General features: G+C 40.1%; 2 protein-coding genes across 2 annotated transcripts in view; one reads left to right on the top strand and one right to left on the bottom strand.

Annotated features, from left to right (window-relative positions):
* The window catches only part of LOC109033553 (lachesin), a 519,756-nt gene that overhangs the window by 207,782 nt on the left and 288,920 nt on the right, over positions 1–23,054 (bottom strand). The window lies entirely within an intron of this gene.
* Positions 9,653–17,480, top strand: LOC109033620 (uncharacterized). Its single transcript, XM_072299864.1, has 4 exons — positions 9,653–9,794; positions 12,099–12,276; positions 13,997–14,247; positions 16,372–17,480. Exons 1-4 carry the CDS (start codon positions 9,735–9,737, stop codon positions 16,975–16,977), a joined length of 1,095 nt encoding a protein of 364 aa, XP_072155965.1. The 5' UTR covers positions 9,653–9,734; the 3' UTR covers positions 16,978–17,480.

Below are 23,054 nucleotides of genomic sequence, written 5' to 3'. Positions count from 1 at the left end.
CGACGCCCGATTCCGCCGCCAATCCAAGCCCTTCCTCCCCCGATGGCGCTTAGTTCCGTTTGACAGTAATACGTTCAATTTAAACCTATGGAAAAAGATCGATGAACAGGGTGTTCGCAACGAAAACCTTAATAATCGATTCTTTACAGTAGCTACAAATGGGGATTTCGATAGCCGATCTTTTACGCCACGCTACTGATTACGCAGAGTGTTCTCACGAAAGGATGGACAAAGTTTTGACTTACTAGTCATTTAAAAATATCATAAGGTTGCTATTGAATACTACATTTCAAGAAATGCTCTAATCACCCGAACACTGTTAACATATCTGAAAGGCAAAATTTTTTTAAAGTCTTGGAGTATTTTTTCAAATGTTAACATCAAAGCATTTTTGAAATATGGTTGGGGGTCGGCATAAATATTTTCAAAGTGTTCTTGCAATCATTACTCGGAGTAAGAGTGAAAAATAATTTTTAAAACGTTATTGCAGTGATACTGTCACTAAGATTGATACATATATAAAGCCGCTTCATGGCAGCCTCGCCTCTGAGCCCATCGCCACTGCCCTCGGGCATAGATGAAAGTTTAATCAATCGTAAACATTTCTCAAGGGATTAGAGATGTTAAAGTTTCAGAAGAAATCTTTTAGTAAAGTAAAAAAACATGACTCCAATCAGGAATAATATTTTCCGATTTTGATGTTTTGATGAACGCATGATGTCTCATACGGCGTTCTTCCTTAGCACGGCAGTTATGTGATATATTTGTCGCAGGCAAATAGTCAAATCAGGCATTTTATCAAATGCCTAGGCAAATAGTCAAATATTCTAACGTAGATAAAAATTTTGATTCTTTTCCTCATTTTAGACAAAATAATTCATTGCTCCTGCAAGAAAAAATTCTCAGTAAAAATTGGCACCATATAATAGTATTTTAAACGATTTTTAGCTCCTGAAGAGACACTGATCTTGAAATTTTCAGTATATCATAAAATACAGAATTTTCGGAATTTCAAAATTTAAAAATATCAGAAGCATTGAAGAGGAAGCGGCAAAAAGAGTTCGAAGGTTTGATGAGTTATTTTTTTTCAAAAATAGTGAAAAATCGTGAGCTCTTCACCATAAATTCACAAAAATTTGTAGACTGTTAAAATTTGACTATCTGCCTAGGCATTTGACAAAATGCCTGATTTCACTATTTGCCTGCGACATATTTACTATTCGGTAAGGTTAAGATTTCCTCCTCGAGACTCGCGTTCCCATTCTGACAGGCCAACAGCCCGACAGTGCCGTAGACCAACACATTACAGAGCCACTACTAACCTAAAAACCCAATTCTTCGTGAAATTATCCGACGGTTGACTTATTTCACTTTAAAATCGGACGGAAGATTTATAGTGGCTTGGCCGGGATTCATTGTTTAGACTCAGTGTTCCATTGATAAGGCGAACCGGGGAAGCGTGCTGCGATCCCAGTGCGAAGGGGTTAGAACACAACCCCCCTGACCGACAACCACCCAACCCTAACCGCAGCCCCCACATAGATACGCGCTTTCCGCTAAGCGCGGATCGCAATCGAGGGTGGGATGGGGTGGGGTGGGGGTGGTCAAGAATCAAGAGTGGACGAAGCTTTTAAAGCGGAGTTCCGCGCGGAGCGGGCAGACTGGTCCGCGTCGGAAGGTCATTAGGCCATTAGACACTGGGCAGAGGGGAAACTCCGATAAGGGTGGGGGCGGTGGGGGCATAATGGGGAAGTTAAATGAGGCATACCCACCGGACAAAAGCTCTCTGATCCGAATTTATGAGCTCTGCAGCCTCTTTGGGGCTCCGTTTCTTCGGGGCTTTCGCTTTCGGAATTTTTAGCCCCTTGTAATTTCGATTTTTTCACCGGGGCTGTGCAGTGCAATGGGCCGATAGTTTCAGAGCGATCTTGTCGTTTAAGCCATTTGCGAAGTTCAAGTTCAATTTCGTCCGTTTTGCAAAACACCACGACATCTTCATCGGTCAAAAGGCGAGACATATGTAAGACTTGACGTCGGAAAAACACGCAACATATTCAAGTCCTTTAGAAAAGAGACACACAATTGGACGTATTTCTATCGAACGGAACTGTGTGCATTAAGACATGAGCCCTGAGACCCATAAGAATATATGCATGACAGGGCTCACGTCACAATGCACGTATTCCGTTTGATAGAAATACGTCCAATTGAGACCTACATCAAAATTGATTGATGCATCCGAATAGATTTGCATGACCGATCGTACTGCGGTCAGTTCAGTTATTTTTCATAATTTAAAAAGTTTATTATGGTAATTTACAAAATATGGTGCAAAATCCTGTCGTGAAAAAAAAGTGCAGGTTCAGAGGCAGTGATTGCAAACAATGAAACTCAAACCAACTTCTTCTGCAATAGGGTGAGCCAGAGAAAAAAAACCTGGCAAATCTTTCTTGTGACGGCTGGATCAATTAAACATATATTTCCCTCCTCTTTTTTTCAACGCGACACACACACGCAAATTTTGGTGTACAGTTAAACGCATATTTTATTCAGAAGACCGCGTCATAAAATGATAATTGGACGTATTTCTGACAAACAGAATTATGTGCACTATTACGTGAGCCCTGTTATGCATATATTCTATTATTATTACGGGTCTCAGGGCTCATGCCTTAATGCACGTAGTTCCGTTTGGCAGAAACTACGTCCAATTAAACTATTACTTAATCAGGTTCCCTAGAATCAATTTCATACACAAAAAAACACATTGGTCTAGGTCCAGACTCTGAAGCATGACAAAAAAGTACTCTTATTCAATCGATTTTGCTGATCAACGAATCCGCTAAAATAAGATTTCTAATTTTGAATCAAGGTACTTTTCTTCGATGTTTTAAGAGTCTGGACTCTAGATCCAATGTTTTTTCCCAGTGTAAATACGTAAAAATAATAAGTTTGATTGAATTTCTTAAAGTGTTATTACTCTTGACAACGACGGCCAAAATGCTCGAGTCCGGGGCGGCAATGGATTCTTTTTTCCGCCGAATTCAGCACGTTTACCCTGGAAGCAGAATGCATGAGCGCAACATATCTCCATCAGTGTTTAGTGGGCAACAACTACTGCTTACAGAGACCTGCTACTTCACGACCCTTAGCCCGGTCTCTGCTCTCCGGTCGCGTTGAATTTGTTTACGACCGGGAACAGCTCTGAAGTCCCAACACGTCCCCAATATTGCCACATTGTCTTGCGATACACTTTACTGTTGTTGCTCTCGTAAAAAAAACCTGCTGAGTTTGTTTTGGCCCGATTTGGCAGCTTAGGTCTTTACTATAGTGTCCGCGAAACTTGTGACGTCACAAGTTTCTAACTGATGTGGCTAAGCTCTGGGAAAGCATAAGAGTGATATGAGGACGATCTGAAATGAGTAATAATGAAAGGGTGGCGTAAACGGTTGAGCTTTGAATGTTGGGCTTGGGAGTGGTTGCATATTTTGATATTTTTGACGGGGTAAAATCAATGATTTGGTTTACCTTTAAAACCTTTTAAAAGTTACAATTGAAGCGCTGGGTGCAAAGAGGGCATTTTTTGGTTGGGGATTACTAGATTTCAGCATGAGTCTCGTTCTACTGTGCTAAAGAAAAACGCCGTATGAGCCTTCAGACGTTGCCAAATTTCCTCAGGCAAATCACGAATTTGCGGTAGAATTAATGAATACTTTTCTCCCGATTTATCGGGGAATTTTGCTCGCAATTTTATCTACAGTGTCTGAAATTTTCAGAGAAAAATGTTAATGATTTTCTCCAAAACTAAATATGTTCCGAGTGGAAATTTGGCAACATTCAAATGCTCATACGTTATTTTTCCATTGCACGGCAGCATTGTCCGCGCACTCACGTAAACCATTCACGCTGGCTTGCTTACACGCCGCGGCGCGTTCACAGTGGAGCCGAAAACTAACCTTAACGGCAATGAGACAGTCGGTGCTCGGGGAAGCGACGCGGGAGAAACGGCTGTCGGATGGTTACGGGATAAAAGTCTCGCCTGATCAAAATGTAAGGAGCGATACCGGGAAGGCGGGGGCGGGTACGGTTACGACCAAGAAAAATCCCACCCAAGACAACTCCAAAGCCCGAGAAAATAGATTTTAATTGAAGCGTCGAGGCCACCGAGCTCCAATGTTGCCGTTCTTGGCACCCAGAAATTCACTCAATCCGACAGTTAGACTGATTGAGTGACACCATCATTTGATAGATCGATAGAGTATATAGAGTCGTAATGCAAGTGGGAGAGCTGACGCCACTTTTAAGCATTTTCCAGGTCCCGAATTCCGAGATTCCTGTGCGGCGCCGGGTCCCTTTTTCGATACATAATCGATTGTTTGCGATACACGGGGACCCAACCATATCCCACACCGCCATTTTGGATCAAATATGTATCGAAAAAGTGACCCCGCACACCGGGTCGGAACTCGTCGAGCAGAACATGGCGCCAGCTCTCGCACTTACATTACGACTCTATGCACTCTATGGATAGATCGATAAGTACACTGGGTCAATTGTAAACGAAAACATAACCTCAATATAATTTTTTTTATCCATTATTTATCAAGTCGCACCTTAATCGCGATCACTGCTAATCGGGATATCGTCACCTTCCGGCCAAAGTATCACAAGCTCTATGCGACGTTTCAAAATTTCCGCCGCCATTTTACTTTTTTACAGAGAAATTGTTGTTTATAATCCGTTTAAAAATCTCACTGAATTTTATCGGCAGCACAAAAAAAACTCGATGAAACTTTCGGACAGCTTCGCTGAACTATTTCTCTGTAAAAAAATAAAATAGCGGCAGATATTTTGAAACGCCGCATGGCGCTTGTTGATACTTTGGCCGGAGGGTGACGATGTGCACTTCATCTTGGCGGGAAAAATCTTTTGATTTCAGCGCGACTTGGAGGGTGCGGACATTTCGCGACGGTGGCTGCATTATCGTTGCGCCGCCGCCAGTATACTAATGTTAGTTTTTAGTTTGTTAATGTCAGGTGGCAATGTCGCCTTAATGTTTCAGTCATTTGTTTGCTTTAACTTGTGCTCCGTCATAGCCCTGCTCAAGTGTGCCGTTTGTTTTTATTTCCTTCCTCCCCGCGCTCGGTTCAGTGGCGTGGCGTGCTTTGCGATATATCGATTGTTATGCCATTTAAACCTATGGAAAAGGATCGATAAACAGGGTGTTCGCAGCGAACACCTTCATAATCGATTCTTTACCATAGATTTAAATGGCATAACAATCGATACATCGCAATTCACGCCACGCCACTGTCTCGGTTATGCGTCACGACGTTGTCAACATAGATTAAATCGACCCCCCCCCCCCCCCAAAGATACACAAAAAGTCCTGTTTGCTGTGCTCACGTAAGATTAAGCTCCTAACCCTTTTTGACCTGAATTGGACCGCGTTAAGTAGAAAGGAACCAAGTCAAATTGGCTAATACCAAATTCAATCGGGCATTTGGATTTTTTTGCGTGAAAACGGTTGCGCGGATTTTCGAGCTTTCAATGAATGTTCTGCGTATTACGAGGCAAATTCTTAGACATTTTTGAAGGAAACCGCACGAAAGTTCTCTTGCAAAAAATTGAATTGTCTAGTTAAATTTGGCAACAGCTGACGGAGATTGTGTATTCTATTAACGGGTTCTAATTCTACAAGATGATGCGTTACGGATCACGGAAAGAAAAGTGTTAGGGGTTATCCCCTAAAATTGTGGTACTACCACAATTTGTTGGATGATACGGACATTTCTAATTAATTGTGGTAGAATCGCAACTCTTGTGCTTTGAAAATCATTAAATACGACAAGGAAACACCTTACCTAATATTTACAAAACACACATTAAATTTTCCATTCATTTTTTTTTCCCATCAATTTAAATTGAAGTAATCCATGCAGAGTGTGCAAACTTATAAAAATCATGAGTTGAAAAACGCTGACTTCACGAGTTTCAATAATAGGCCATAGCATAAAGCGGAGTGACGCGACGTGCTGCCAGCACGAAACGCGCACTGGCGCCTACAAACCTAAGCAGATACTTCACGCATTGCGCAATGCTTGAGGTATCCCTTAGGTTTGTAGGCGCCAATACGCGTTCCGTGCTGGCTGGCTGGCCGCGCCGGCGCCGCGCCGCAGCGTGCCACGGCGCGCGTGGCATGATACAGTGCTGCATGGACCAAACCAAAATAAAGCTTTTTTAAGGAGAACGTTGGCGAGGTTAGCGATGGTTATGACAAAATCAGACGCTTCTCCGACATAGGTGATAGTGTAAAGGCTCTGATCTCGTAATTACAGGTTTGGAAGCTTGTTGATGGTGAGAATTTGATGCTTGTTTGAACACGAGTCACAGCCTGCGTTGGTTTCTGCCTTATTCCTAAGAGCCGTATGCATTGAAGGAGGTACATAATAACAAATACTTGTGAAGCATATTTTGGTTTCATTTGATTGAATGCGTTTTAGACGTGCAATCATACGAAATGACTTGTAATCGTATGAGCTTTTTCCCCAGTATCTGCGATTTATGAATCGTAGGTTTAATCGTGCTGGTTTCATGTTCGTAATCCTATAAATTCCAGATAAATTGAATTTCATCCAGATGTAAGCATCAATTAAGCTGCGTACACTTTCCGAGTCAATATGCAACTCTGATTCAAAATACCTGCTCCTTTCAGAGTTAACGTTGCTTGCCGATATGAGGCACGAGTTTACGGTATCCAATTAAAGATGATCTTAACGGGAACAAGTTAAAGTTTGTTGATTTTCGGATCAAGCGTTTACGTGCCAAGTTTCTGCTGTAAAATTTTTATACCTTTCGTACAACCGAGAGGAAAACTGCATGTATCAAATGGAGGATACGTGTACCACCACATATTTCCGATGGAAACCATATGTTTAAATTTGTCATGTCATTTGATAGTGTGTAACCCTGTGCAAATCCGCGCATTACTAATAGAGACTTTGAAAGAATCGAGTTTAAAAAGTACACACAGACCCGTATACCTTACAAACCGTGTTTTTTCCGAAAAATCGTGTTCTACAACGCAAACACTCTCTAGGTTAGTTTTATTATCAAATTAAAATAGATGATAGGTTTCGATTCACAGACTTTTTTTGAAGCGTTAAATTGCTTCACTATAGGAGCCGAGATTTCGGAAATAAACCTTTTCATGTGTGTCGGAAAGTTCCTTTAAAATTTTCGGAAAATGTTTTTACCTACAACCAGTTTTTCAGAGTACGGTACCGATGGCCTCACAGAACACGATGGACATTTGTAATCGTGCTAAATTTTGAGATAAAGAACTACTATTTCTAGTTCATCCATAAAAGCACGTTTCTACATGGAACGACTGATATTCAATAAGCTGTTTCTAAAATGAGCCAGAAATATAGGACGTTTCTCTTTGCAAAATGTGGCCCGATTTAGTGCATTGTGGCCTCCTCTTTTCGCTTCTTTCTTTGATGTTGACCGTCTACAAAGTAAGAGACTTTAGTCCTCAAAAACTTGAAACTGAAGTCTTGATATCAGAGCATAAAGAAGTATTATGCGAATAGTCTGGGACAAAAATTTTCATTTTGAAAACTTAAATTGCTTGGCATTTTTGTGCTTAACAATCTGCAAAACACTTTTTAATGCTCCGGTACCAAGAACTCATTATCAGTTTTTTGTAAACTAGACTCCAGGTCCATTTCATCGTAGACGGTCATACAATCAGTTAACTTTTGAATTTTAAGTAAAGCTCGATTGCACTATTGGCAGTCATAAAAACAAAGGTAAAAACAGCGTCATAGCACTCTAAAACTCATTAGCGGGGAGAGCATAATTCACAAAAAAGAACACAGTGACAATTAAATGCTGTATTTTTCCACCGATTACAAGTTACACGGGGGCTAACAAATGCGTCAGTTTTGGTTTCTACGAAAAATATAGATAAAAAGTTTTAAAAAAATGAGCATGTTCAATTTATTCCTTCGGATGGATGGTGTGCTGTGTAGACTGATCCTAGTTTCGGGAATAGTTTCATTTCCAGCATTGATTTCATTCTATTACACTCATCAGAGGCTTAAAAAAAAGATAAATTTAAATACCTGATTAAATCTCGTCTGGCTAACGATTTTTCGTACTTTCACCGAAAAAATAAATGACAAATCACAGGAATTCCAGAATAAAGAAGAACGCAAAACACTAAAATCAATTCACAATTTTTCCTCTCTTTTGAAACGAATTAAAGAAAACAATACTGCTCCAAAGGGAAGTTATGCTTAGTTCCATCAAAAGTCTAAAACAACAACATACCGACGAATAAGTGCAAAGAACTTTCTTAAAATAATACAAAGTTTCGTATCAATTGAATAAAAGTATAGCCGTAATCTACAAGAAGTTCGATTCTGGATATTCAGAGAAACCTCGAAATTGTTTAACTCCTTCCAATTTTCCTTCATTAAACGACAGGTTAGGCCGGAACCAACGGTCCTGCATTATTACAAACACTGAAATGCGCAGTCCAACTGTACATTCTGCCTGCGCGCGCGTCCAGAATGTACAGTCGGCAAAGGCCCACTGCCGACCGTCAGTCTCTGCGCATGCGCGAACTGTCAACTATACAGTTGGGGACTACTGGTGTGATAGCCACATAAAATTGATCTTTTGAGAAATGAATGAGGTGACAATATGCTTCATAACGTGGGCCCCTTGACTCCTCCCTCTCCCTTGGAACGCTGACGTCATTTTTCGGCCGTTTCACGAGATTTATCCCACGGAAAAATCCCACTTACGAAGTTGGGCATAATATTGAGCAATCAATATTTTTCCCAGTACCAAGTATGGTCATTTTGCCTTTAGGACCCACTGAGAGAAGAAGAAGAAGTGTAAACGAACTATGCGATATTTTGTTGATTACTCCATTGTTCATGTTTGTATAGTTAAAATAATGTTTCTAATTGTCAATTGAGTGCAATTATTATTTTATTCCCGGTAAAATACTCGACTTCAACGAAGTTATCTTCCCGCGCAAACTAGTCGCAGGACCGTATGAGCCTTGTCCCGTGGAGACGGTAACCGGGAAAAATCCCAGAAGTTTCATTCCTGCGATTCGAACTTGGGACAAATCCCATGAAAACGTCCCGTGGAGACAAGGCCTTCGGGGGGCCCTTTCCTAGTGAACGATTGCATGTGAATAAATCGATAACTATCCAAAATCGACACCTGTGAGTAACGCAAGTTCGGATGAATCCATCGTCATGTGAGTAATTCATGTTAAATCGTTCGAATGATCGACGGTTTGCGAAGGTTGTCATCTTGAATTTCCGGAAAATTTAGCCGTCACTTCGATTTCCTCCGAGCGCAAATTTTTCCCGCCTTTGATTTTCCTTTAGTATCGAACCACGTAACAGATGCAACTTCCGAGAATTCGTGGATTCGATCGTACAGCGTCGCCGACGCAGCTTTTCACGTCAAATGCATCGCAATCCGCCGGCGAAATGGAAAATGACGTGGCCGCCGGCAATTTCCCGGAACGCATGACAAATCCGAAAATGGAATGCGTGTCTCGTCCCGACACCCATCGCTCAGTTCGAGCAGTCACGAGATCCGAGAAAAAACGGAAATAAATCTATTTCGCTGGGCGCTATATAAACGATACCGAAGGCCGCATGAACCACTCATTCATTTAGGTATCGTGAGTGCAACACCTAATGATGGATATTAAACACGGTGGTGCTTTTATCGTAGCGGCCCTGGCCCTAATTTTACAGGTATGATTATTTTAAATCAGCTTAAGAGAAGCACAGAGGCCCTTAAATTATATTCTGGTAATAAGTGTGTTGCACGCTGCACTGGAAAAAAAACACATTGGATCTAGAGCCCAGACTCTTAAAAACATCGACAAGAAAAAGTACTCTTGATTCAATCAGAACCTAGCTTAAATCAAGAACCAAGCCTCTTAATTTAAGCGGATTTCGTTTTGATTCAAGCAAAAATCCGATTGAATCAAGAGTCTTCTTTCTTGTCAATGTTTTCAAGAGTCTGGACTCAAGATCCAAAGTGTTTTTTTCCCAGTGTGACGATACAGCAATACTGAGTGTACTTTCTTTGGGTAAACAGTAAAAAAAGCACATGTTACCAGAAACTAGTGAAATATACCTAAAAATACAAAATTAGCTTAGTTTTTTTCATGTTTTGTTAAAGTGCATGCCTGTTAGAAAAGTGGCCATTTTTGGGGAAACTTAGGGACTTCGTTCAAACTTATGTATCCTAGACGAAACTTTGTGATGATACAAAGTTCACATCTGTCACCATTGATAAATGCTAATATTTTGAATTTTTGGCTGTGTCGCTTCTGAGAAGTAGATCCGTCGAGGTGACTTTTTTTTGTGAATTTCAAAAGTAATTTGTTTTCTTATTTCTTCTTTCTCTCTCTATTGCTCGATAATTGATAAGAGCATGAATCATCACTGTTTTACTAGGTTGAATATAATCTTTTTGGCAAGGTAAAGCATTTCTCCACCACCCTTATCCCACCCTGTTTCAATTTTTCCGATCATTGACAATTTCTAGATGATTTAAGCAAAACATACAGTAGTAAGCTATTGCGTCTACCATGCACTGTGGCTGAAAGCAGTGGCGAGGCGTGAATGGTCGATTATCAATATTCCTTCATTTGAAGCTGTGGAAAATAATCGATTATTAAGGTGTTCCTTGCGAGCACCCTGTTTGTCGATCCTTTTCCATGGGTTTAAACGGCAGATCAATCGATACATCACGCCACGCCACTGACTGAATGCCTTCCACAATTCATTAATAAAACGAAGCCCGCTGGGTGATGAATTTGCTACCAGCCTTGTGGGAACGTTAAATTCCAATTTTAGTATGAAATTGCATCAAAGCAACATTATTTTCTTCCAATTAAAGCCAACATTGATACTCAGAAATGCGCGTTCATTCCTGATTTAATTGAAGTCGAGATATAATTGGACGCGAAGTGAACGTTACTGTGCTTTTCCTCTGCAATTGATTTTTCACCTTAAATATTCTCTTTAACACGTGGTTTTCATTAAAGGGATGTAATTCTTTCTAAATATTAGGCTGCATTCATCGGTGAGAATGTATCTGCTCTGAATAACATTTGGATGAATTTAAACGAAAGACTGTTTGCATCGAGAGTTCAGGAAAAAGACGTGTCGGAAAGATTTCAGAACTGCTAATCAAGACATATGGACGTATTTCTGCCAAAAGGAACTATGTGCATCATGGCATGAGCCCTTAGACCCATGGGAATACATACACAATAGGGCTCACATCATAATGCACTTTGTTCTGTTTGGCAGAAATACGTACATATTAGATACAGGGACGCATACCGATGACCAAAGCACAGAATCATGCTTCTCCATTTGCAATATTACAGACTTCCTGTCATGATTTATTCTTTCTTTGGAATACGTGGAATACTTGTATTTTCTTGAAAATTTCCTTGATGTTTCTTTACTTCTAAAAAAATATTCTGCATTAATTTCAAGCTAAAGAGTAAGCGTGTTTCTCTTGGAAGAAACTAAAATAAGAGCGGAAATTTTGAAACATTGCAATGGAGATACGTTGTTTGGTATTTTGAAAATTAGACAAGACGGGGGAGGAGACTAACAGGTAGTTGCAGCAAAGGACACTAGGCTTCATTAAAAGTCAGGGGTAGTTAGGAGCTTTCAACTATAATGCGGATAGATCCTTTTCCGCAGAATGTAATCCTCTTTTCGAGAAGCTTTACGTGAAACATGTCCATCTATATGCATTAAAACTTGGGGGAAAAAGCCTCCATCTAATGTCAATTCTTATTGAAGCTGAGTCTTCCATTTATGTTGGCTCTTGGGTAAAAAATTAGCTCTGGGCCGGCTTTCAAATGACAATTGTAAAATCTGTCTGTGTCTTAAACGAATTAGTACATCATACTTCAAAAGTAGGTAGACTTCTTTCGCATTAATTTGTCAATTTATTAGTTTTAAGAAGGGTTTTCCCGACAATAAGTTACACCATAAAGAACTTACACTCCAAACCTCTGGTTGCAGGTTTCTGGAGTTTTTGGTTTCACGTCGGAGTCAGAAAGAAGTTTGTTCTCTAGAGCCGTGGATACGGATTTCGGTCCCGTCACTCAAAAAATTAGTCAACTTATATGGAAGGATGCAGCGGCCTGCCCAATTGCAGCGGCTTTCGCTCAAATCCGGCGTTTGAATAACGAGAAAGCAGGTTCTTAATTTTTTCAGAGTACTGTTATACTTGGATTGCATTTTGCAAAAGAGAACCAAGAGCATTCCAAGTCGGTCAGATTGTGCACATTTTATAATACTTTGCAAATGTAAACTGACCATCGAAACAAGTTGTATCTTCATCTCCAATACGCTATAAATTCAATACGAAAATTATTTTCGTATACGCAATTTTTTGCACAATTTCAGCAATTGTATCGCAACGAATGTAAGTTGCACAATCCCAACAACATTGGCATGCTCTTGGTTCCTTTTTGCAAAATGCAATTCACTTTTTCTAACCCATGGTGAATTTTTGCAGCTCTGACAGTGTACATCTGATAGAAAACTTATTAAAATGTAGCAAACTATGAAGAAAACACCCTTGCCCTAAGACTTTATAGCCAAACTCAAAACAGCCTTTGTCACATTATTTCCGAGAATGGCCACAATCTACATACCTATATACAATACATATGGACTGAGTTAAGCAGAAAGGAACCAACCCACATTTTGGAAAAAATTGAGTTATGAGTGATTTTGAACTCAACCACTGCTCTACTATCTATCGCCAAAAAATCAAAGATATTGTTGGAGCAAATTTTGCAGAAATTGAACTTGAAGTTTATCTTTTACATTGAGTCTTATGCAGGAGCCAAACTTTAAACCTCTTTTTCTCGGTTCGATCTCGATGTGGCTTGGTTCCTTTCTGTTTAACTCCGTCCATATATGACTGTTTTGAAGCATTTCAAAGAGCTTTAACGCAAACATACAGAAAAAAATATAAAATTCATCCAGACTAAGCACCAAATTTCTATTCTTCAATTATCAACGGACATCCTTTAGAAAAATGGTGATTTGGTAACATCTACACCGATATTATATACCATGTTTTGTTCGACCTTGGTTTAGCAATAATAAGCTTATAGTGTGGTAACTGCAAATGACTGATATGTGAAAGATGAGAAGATTAACTACAAATAGTTAGCACTTCGGATGACGTCGATTGCAGGAGAAGATACCTCACCTGTTGAACATTTAAGTCAGAGCTTCAGCTTTGGACTGACTTTTACACTGTTTTTTAGAACAAAAAATGTATATAGTATCTATCTATAATTTTAAGCAAGCTAGCGTCCAACGACTCACAAACTCACATCACAATTTCTTATTTACTTCTAATGTAAAAATAGTTAATACGATTTGTAGTCCTGTTATATAAATAGAGATAAAAAAAAAAAAAAAAAAAAAAAAAAAAAAAAAAAAAAAAAAAAAAAAAAAACTGTTTCGATCTATCATAGTTTGGATGACCAAATTACGACTTTTACCAGGGAAAATTATCCATTTTAAATCAGAACTTGGGCTTCGGTTAGATTTTTGCTCTTTTCGATCCATCAAAATTTGATTGCCAAATTACGACTTTTACATGGGTAACTGATCCAATTTCAGAGGCGAACCCAGCAATTTGACAACACCGGATTTCCTCCATTTAAACCTATGCTAAATAATCTATTCTTGTCGAAGCGCCTAGCCTCTTAAGAATCGATACATTGCCATAGGTTTAAATGGAGGAAATCCGGTGTTGCTAAATTGCTGGGTCCGCCAATGCCCAATTTAAGTCAGAGCTTACTGAGTTTTGGACAGATTTTTGCACTTTTCGGTCATCACAGTCATTTTAACCTTGTTCTTGTGTTTAATTTTTGTCACGAATTCACTTCTCACAGTTGAAAATGCGCTGACCAAAGCGCTGAGTCTCGACCCATCGATCGTCGTGAAAGCCAAAGCAGACGGTGTGAGGGATGTGATTTGCGAAGCTTCTCAAAAGTTCCGGACACAGCTCAACGCGGCCGTGTCTTTTGCGAAGAGCACCGCCGAAGAGCCAAGACCTGAATTCACAGAAATCGTGGACAACCCATGGATTAGCGATGAGCATTACGAGGACGCCATAAAAAATCTCAAGAAAGGTTACTCACAGGTACGGAAATATGACGTACGACGTTTTTCAAATATAACTCGCAGTTTGGCGGTAAGCGTTTTCCAAAGCAGATGTTGAATTTGACCTATTTTGTACGAGAGTTATCTTGACGTGGGTAAAACTTCCAAGAATATTTCTTTGAAAAGTCACATCATGACGTCGTTGGTAGTAATGGAGTTTCTACAGGCATGAGGGCTTTATGACTCGACAAACTATCTTGAGTGAAATTTCGTGGAAAACCGAATGGTGCCATAAGTAAAATGCAAACTTGCAAGAAAATGCGTGAAATTTGAGGTAGTGATGCCATTGACAATTTGACATACTCAATTTACGAAAGTTTTCATCTGTCCTCTGTGATTCATTTGAATTCTTGTGGCGAGTCATAGCGCTAAAATTAGCAACTACGTCATGTATAGGGGTTAGAAGAAGTATCGTTCTAACCCTTAAAGACTTCACGTGGAGGAGTAATTTGGCCTTGGCTCCCTCAATCTCTCTTACAGTCGGCGTTTTATCCGCATTATGGACTCAGCTAGACGATGTTTGTGATTTTATTACTTTGATGGCTGATTTTCATACATATATTTACATCATCGTAGTTCTTGAACATGTTTACACTTCTTACTTTATTAAGCGCCCCTAGAAAATAGATGATGCAAGTGGCATTCTTTGAAACAAATTTATACTAGTGAAATGTGATAAGACTTTTTTTGAAGTATACTTCGCCAAAAATTGTACCTTAGGCCTTGTCCACACGAGCGCGGTTCGCGGAACTTATTCCGAGGAACTTGTTGCCGGAACAAGTTTTAGCTGAGCTAAAAACTTATTCCTCCAAAACCCGGAACTTCCCCCGTACTCCGAGCTTCTATATATGTTTCTTTTGATGTGAATTTGTTTGTTTTTGTTTTTTACGTCCTTAATATGTCTTGACTTTTATTTTTGTTACTTTGGCGGCCGTGATAATCTATTATTTTGCGATAATTGTATAGTTTTATTGAAGTTCCGGTTTCAGTTCGGGCGAACTCGTGTGAACAGCATGCCTTGTTTCGTAACTTAAGTTCCGGGAACTGAGCAGCTCGTCGAATAAGTTCTTCGAACCGCGCTCGTGTGGACAGGGCATCAAAAACTCGATTTTCAGTTCCAAACGATGAGTTCAAACTTTTTACACTCTTGAAACTCAATACTTTCAAAATTTCATCATAAAAAACACATTGAAGAATGAATAAACTACATTTTGCAACAGGGAACGGATATTTTTGGCTCATTTTAGGAACAACGTATATGTTAGATCAGTGAAGTGTAGGCAAGCTGGAGATAATACTTATAAAAACATTTGTGTTCTTGTGTTACTTTTGGTTAGTGTAGGAGTTAAAAAGCAAACTAACCCAAATTTTGTGTTGATATTGGTACAGTTTGTGGCGAATTCAGCGGAAAAAAACAACGGAGAGACTGGGAAACCCCAGAGTCAGCCGAAGACTTCGGTTGTTTCGTGTTTTACCTCCCGTATAATCAAGCTTTTGTGTTGAATTTTCTCTCTGTGTAGCAGTTTCTTATTGCGAAATGTGGTCACAAAGTCTGCCGAAATAAATTTCATATCCTCAGTGGCAAGAAGTATAAGTGATCGATAATCGACATTTCCCCATTTGAAGTGGTAGTAAAGAATCGATTATTTTGGTGTTTGATGTAAATAACCTGTTTAATAACGATCCTTTTCCATACGTTTAAATGTCAGATCAGCCAATATATCGCACGCAACGCCACGCTCCGCCGTTGTACAGGGAGAAAAAAACTTCGTGCATAGGACCCGAAGTTGAGGTCATATGGATCTCTGAAGTTTTCGGATCTACATATAGTATCCAAAAACTTGAGGTCCAACTGCCGAAGTTCGGGTCAGACATCTGAAGTACTTAGGTATGTACCGGATACTTCAATGTGTGACCTGAACCCTTCGGTATGTACTTAAGTACTTCAGATGCCTGACCCGAACTTCGGCAGCTGGACCTCAAGTTTTAGATACGTGATCCGAAAACTTCAGAGATCCATATGACCTCAACTTCGGGTCCCATGCACGTAGTTTTTTTCTCCGTGTATATTCTCATCGATTTAACTCTACCTACATTCCAACAGACGAACTTCAAGCAAGCGGCCGAGAGTGCGGATACGAAGAACCTGGGCTCCAGCCTTTACGACCGTAAGCTTGCAGCATACAAGAAACTTACCGCGGTGCGCGGTGCCCTCCGGAACGAGATCCTCAATATCCAGAGCGCTGCCGACTACGCCGTCAACGCTCTCCGTGACGGAACTCAAGCCCTGAACAACATCCGCCAGGAGCTGAGCAGGACCCGACGGTTCCCGGAGAGCATCGACATGGACGAATCCTCAGTCGCCCTCGCGCTGGCCGTCGGTCAAGAACTCGGCTGTGCCAAACCTGGGGATCTTGGACGAATCAACAGTGGGACAGATCCTAAACCAACTCCAAAAAAGGACGATGATGATGATCTTGGTCGAGTTTCCGGACCGCAAGGTGGTGAGAAGGAGGTGCCGATTGGTGAGAAACCGGCCTCCATCGGTGGAAAACTGGCCTGGATGAGTGAGAAAATGGGTGAGAGTGGTGAAAAAAAGACACCGATCGCCGAAGAGAAAACGCCTGGAGGGAGACAGCCCGCGGGATTCTTCAGTAGGCGGAAACGAACTGAGACAAAACCAATCACCCATAAACACTTCGACGGTTGAATATTCAGCGGGATTTGAGCTGTGCCTAAGGACGTGGAAAAGAATTCGTACCGAGAGATTGTACCAGACTTCGTAGTTTTTCAGACGGAGGAACGTCACTCAATTGCAAGGTTGCAAAACTGACTCGAAAAGTTGATTTAACCACGAGAATATCGTCGCTTGGCTGGCACAGAGGCGTAACTAGACATTGAGATGAACCCGGGAAAACATTGAATTGTATGGAGGACAGGGTTCATTGCAGAGTGTAGTTACGCCCTTATGTCAGGTAGGAGACGATATGATTGAGCGATTTCTGTCCGGATTTTTTTGGATTTTTGTGTGTGATCGGGAGGATAATCGATCACCCAGATCGATTCTCTTGTAAAAATGAGATTTGCGAGTAGATATTTCGCAACACTGAATTGTAGTGACGTTCTTTTGTCTAGGACACGACGACTGGTAAAAAAGTTTGATGTACGAGTACAGTGAAATTTCATGAAATAAAAAGTGTTTTTTCAAAGAAATGCGCAAAAGGTTTGAATTGAATTGAATGACGTGGGTGCACAAAAATTACAGATAGCGATCATAGGATAACGATCGAAAAAAACTAAAAAAAATGGGGAAGTGAGCTAAAAATTGAAACAAAGCTTAAAAAATGGATGAATGATAACAAGTAAGAGCAAGCTGATATTCTATTTTTCTAATGATTTTTCGTGGTTCATTGTGAGATAAACCCAGCCACGGCTCAAATCGTAGGATTTTTTAATGATTTTTATTCAAAATTTTCAGTCTTTGAGAACCTCTTGCTCTCTTGCTCTCTCGTTCTCTCTCTCCTCACGTGCGGCTTAAAGGTGCTGAAAATAGAAAAAACGCACAACTTTATTGTGACGTTAAAGAATTTCGACTCTAATCTTATTTTTTAAAGGAAACCAAGTCATATTTCGTTACATTTTTCAAAATATATTTGATGCTTGAGCAAATTCGCACAATTCAATGAATTACTAAGGACACTAAAATAGAAATTTGTCGCAAACTAGCTGTGTAAAAAATAGTTTGTGAAATCTTGTTGGCTCCGGAGAAAATTTTCCAAATACTCTAAGTTTCTGTTGAATTTAAAGTGCACCAAATTTTGAAAAAAATTGCTTGGAGGATTTTATAAAAGAAAAGCAAACCAGAGACAGGAACTTTACATTTATAAAAAATAGGATGATTATGTGGAGCATTCAACGAATACTCCTCTACATCCGAAATAAAAACGACGAAGCTGATAAATGTAAATTATTTATAATTGAAGAATACTCTCGGGAATAATAGGCATAATAGCAAAATATGGCAAAAATGGAAGAGTAAATAAAACGGAGAGCTCTAATCGGATAACGATAGGAAGCATGCAAGCATGAATAATAAATCTCAGGACTCCCCGAATTATAAGCTTAAAAAGCAATGTAAAGTCCCATAATACGATCGTGTAATCTGACGTGTGCATTTTTTTTGCGTCAGGATTTAACCTAACAATACAACAATTGGTATTATGAAATACCAGTAACAGCGGCGTTGAACTACTGCAAATTTTAATGCCTCCGGAACACCGACATGCAGAGCGTTGGGTAATTAGAATCACCAGATCAGTAGCGCTTTACAATTACACTGCTTCCCGAAGGAAAAAAGGGAGTGAATTATTCTTATTTATGCTATCAATTTATGAGCAGTTAATGCAAAAATTAATAAAAAAAGAACTAGCATCACCAGTTGGGTTCAAGTTTGGCTTAATTTCCTGCGATGGGACGTTCCTACACGACAAAAAACGCAGCTCCTTGAATAAACTACTGTTGATATAAGGATGATACATTATTGCCTGTCTGAAAAATTGAAGGCGAAATAGCATCGAGGTCACTGCCGACTCGGTTCAAATGCCTTCAGGGTTTTGCTGGGGGCCTCGCAACTTCACAAAAATTTTAAGCTTGAGTGTAGTTGCGTTAATCAGAGAATACGTTTTTGCTGATAGATGATAATAGATGATATTAAAATCGGATAAAACATCAAGTTTTTACGTTCAATATGAATTGAAAAAAATTTTTCTCAGAAAACACGACGAACAACGTCTTAAAGTAGGATGGTGCAGGGCAAATATTCGTTGACCAACTTTTGTGGATGTGCCTTGCCGCGACGGATAACATCAGTTAATGTGTCTATTCCGAAAACATTTTCGTTAGGTATCATTGAAAAAAGCCGATGGGTGTTCAGACGGATCTTTTCATTTTGAGCAGATTCATGAATTTCAACCATTGAAACACGATTCCAATTTCAACAGTCACAGTGAAAACCACAGTCGTTTTCAAAGTGATCAAAAAACACGAACCAGCCTTGTAACCTTTTAAAAGTATTAATACTACCACATACTCTCAGCGGCGCTATATTTTCTTTGATTACTTTTGCGTTTAAAATCAACCTCATGCAGTTTAATTACCTGAGAGATTGTTAGGTAGTTTGATAGTGAATTCAGAATCTTCTAATTTCTTACCTGTAACATACATAAGAATAAAGATATTACACATGACGAAAAATAAATTAGATAATTGATAGTTTAAATTCGCGAATTCATATTTTATGTTGCAAACTTTTGCTAGAGTAAGTCTATAACAACCACCCATTTTAACCAATATGAGTGCTCCATTCCTCCTTTGTCTTCTTTATCGAACCATTAGTCTATCAAGCTCAATAATCAGGCTGCTGACTGACAGTTGGATTGAATTTTGCAAAAAGGAACCAGGAGCATTGCAATGTTGCTAAGATTGTGCAACTTCACCCATTGCAATATAACAATTTATATCCTGAAATAATGTGAAATTTACATGGTAATTTTTGTTCTAAATTTACAGTTTTTAGCGAGTTAAATAGAAACTGTTTAGTGATAATCAGGTAAACCTTCCAAGACAAAAGGAGCTGCACAATCTTAGCAATATTGTAATGCTCCTGGTTCCTTTTTACAAAATGCAATCCAGTTTATCTCCTGCAGAGTACCATGAAATAGAACAACTATATCAGTTTTTTTTTAAATGGAACCAGAAGGCATTGACCGATGCCAAACTATATTGGATAACTTTTTTTTTCGCGATAGAAAGGTTGTATCGATTCTCACGAAAATTCCAGGTAATTCCTTCGGAGCCATGAAGCAAATCCCTGAAATTTTCGAGAGCATTGACACAACTTTTCGGGCGTTATGAAATAATCTTCTCAATAAAATTGGCATTGCTCCCATTTCCCGGCACTAGTTCCGAATTTCGGAACTTTTGAGATTTTCCTGAATTCTTCCCGGGAACTTTGAAATTCCCGAAATGTTCCGGATTTTTTTGCATTTTCCGAATCTTTCTCGGAAATTTCGACGGACGTGGAATGGGAGCACTGAAAATTGGACTGCATTTTGCAATTTAGAACTATAAATTCTGGCTCATCTGAAAAAACACTTATATGCATAATGAAACAAATGGCACATACGTTGTTTTTAAACCGGGCCAGAATTTATAGTTCCAAATTGCAAAATACAGTCCAATTGGACAAGAGCTCATATCACTCCGCGGATCTCCGCAGAAACACCACCCTTCAGTCCGCTCGATTTCGGGCGGTCCGACAACGCGAGACGTGAAGTCGAATCGTCGCATCCCTACTTGGCATCCCTTCCAATTGATATGCCGCCCGGGATCGAATTGATATTCATGGCGCGAAGTCACCGGGCACGATTAGGATCGGCCCTTTGATTCGAGCTAAACACAAATTACGGATTGTAAATTGTAACTTTCACCGCAACTTGCGATATTGCCCGCTCTTGTGGCGCCCCAAGTTCAACTCCTCCCGTCGGAAGCGCTCATCGTAGCTTCTCTGACGTAAGGGCGTATCGCGATCTCAGCGTGAGCCCCGGAGAGCATGAATATAGATGTAAAACAGGGCTCACGTGGGATTTGAGATACGCCCTTACGTCAGAGATCCGAACCCTGATCGCTGCAAAAATCGTTCCTTCCGACTTAGTTACGACGAGGACCTTGGGAAGTCTCTTGTTCCAAAAGACTGGACTCCGTCGTTAGGAATCTACCTCGGGTAGGAAGAAATCGTCTTTTAAGAAAGATGTTTTTTTAGGAAATTACGAAAAAGCACTTTGAGTGGGATGGAGAAAAGTCAAAAGCGATAGCTACACGAGAATGTTGAAAAATTTCTGTCGAAAGAAAACACAGAGAAGCGAACCAAGATCATCTGGAAATGTATTAAATAGGGGTCTCTATTTCTGTTGAGTATATTTATATCGTTATCATTTTAGCACTGGTATTTTGGTATAGTAGCAATGGGTTGAGAGCAAAAAGGACATTCAGCTGGACACTCGATGATTCATCGTTTCCAAAACTTTTCAAGAACAGGGTTACTTCAGTATTTTGGCTCCACAAATACGCAATACATTACCACACAATCTACTCACCTGATACTTCTAGAATATTGAATAAAAAACACAAGAGGAAAACAAATAAGTCGGTTAGAACGAAAACACACCGACTCGGTAACTCGAAAATGCTCAATTTTCATTAAAGACAGTCAGTTTTTATAAAGGTCATGGAAGTTATCGCATCTGTTCCAACTTTGGACCTTTAAAGAGTTCTCAAGTACCTGTCTTTCGGCACCAAAATGTTTTTCTTCGACTAACCTCTTCACGTACTGTGCCGTTTTTTGTGTGTCTTGAATATTTTCATTTTTTCGAGTTGGTGTGTTTTCGTTCTCACTGATTCAAATATCAAAGGGCTTTTTATACCTTGTTTAGTGTTCCATTAGGAGATTATTCTCTTCTTCAGTAATTTTAACCATAGTTTTTTTTCCTCAGTGTGCATCGCCTTTTACGAACACAATTGAATCAGTGAGTTCGAAAACACACCAACTCGGAAAAAAAAATTGTTCAGGAAACATCTAAAACTGCGCAGCGGAGTTAGTTTAAGAAGACCCGTTTTGGTGCCAAAGGACAAGTACTTAGAGACTTTATAAAGCACCAATTTGAAATCGATACACCATGTTTGATGACAGAGAATTAAACGTTTAAACATTTTCGAGTTGGTGTGTTTTCTTTCTCACCGATTTTCAGATACTGATTTTTCGTAGTCTGCCCTGAAAAAATTATATTTTTTGACCTGAATAACGCTTGAATATTTATATAACTTGTCAATACAAGGTATACTGAACCGAAAAAAGAAAACCGCAAAATCGGATGGTCACCCGTTTCCCTTGGAATGGCCAAAAATTGGTATTTCCAATGAAATACTTCGATTTTCCCCTTTTCCCGTCGCTTTTTCAAGCACTTCCGATTGGAATTTCAAAATTTCCTTTTGCGTGCAGATGCTTCTATCCATAAGTGTTACTAAACCGTAAAAAAGTGAAAATCGAAAAAAACCCGAGTTGGTGTGTTTTCGAACTCACTGATTCAATTAGAAACGTAGTTTCCTTCTTAATGTATTCCTCGTCGATCGAGGTCGAATCTCGACCGAGCGGCAACTTGACAGCGGCGCGGGGCGAAAGCTACTCAATGGGCGAATCTATGCAAGCTGTTGTCAGACGCCTGGTGCAATAAAAACTTTCGGGCGTCACGACGACGACGACTCGGGGATGTTCCGGTTGTCTATGCGCCCGCACGCCCTGCGCCCACCCCCACTCCACCCCTCCCTCACCCTCGCCACGACCCTGAATAATATTCGTGCCGGATAGTATTCATGAGCGTCGAATGTCGAATCCAGAGACGCAGCCGCCACGACGATGGATTCATTTATTCATTTCCGTCGAGGGAGGAAGGGGGGGGGTTGCAACCCCCCGCCACCCCCTCGCATTCCGCACCGCTACTGCCACCGCGAGGAATCAATCGGGTGATTATGCATCGGATCCGGAATTCGGGGGTTCGCGACGATTAAAAAGTATCTTGCCAGACTTCCTCGCACCGTAAACGGACTCGAAGTGCATTTTCGCCCCCTACTCCTCCCCCGTGGCACCGTGGATTGGGTCAATAGGAGAGGTCGGACAAAATTTGAAAACTTTAATCGCTTATAACTCCCTTTATACAAAACTTTGAGGTTCTA

The sequence above is a fragment of the Bemisia tabaci genome, chromosome 4, assembly GCF_918797505.1.
Source record: "Bemisia tabaci chromosome 4, PGI_BMITA_v3".
NCBI classification, from domain to species: Eukaryota; Metazoa; Arthropoda; class Insecta; order Hemiptera; family Aleyrodidae; genus Bemisia; species Bemisia tabaci.
Note: the sequence above shows the minus strand (reverse complement) of the source record. Positions and strands in the feature narration are given on the sequence as shown.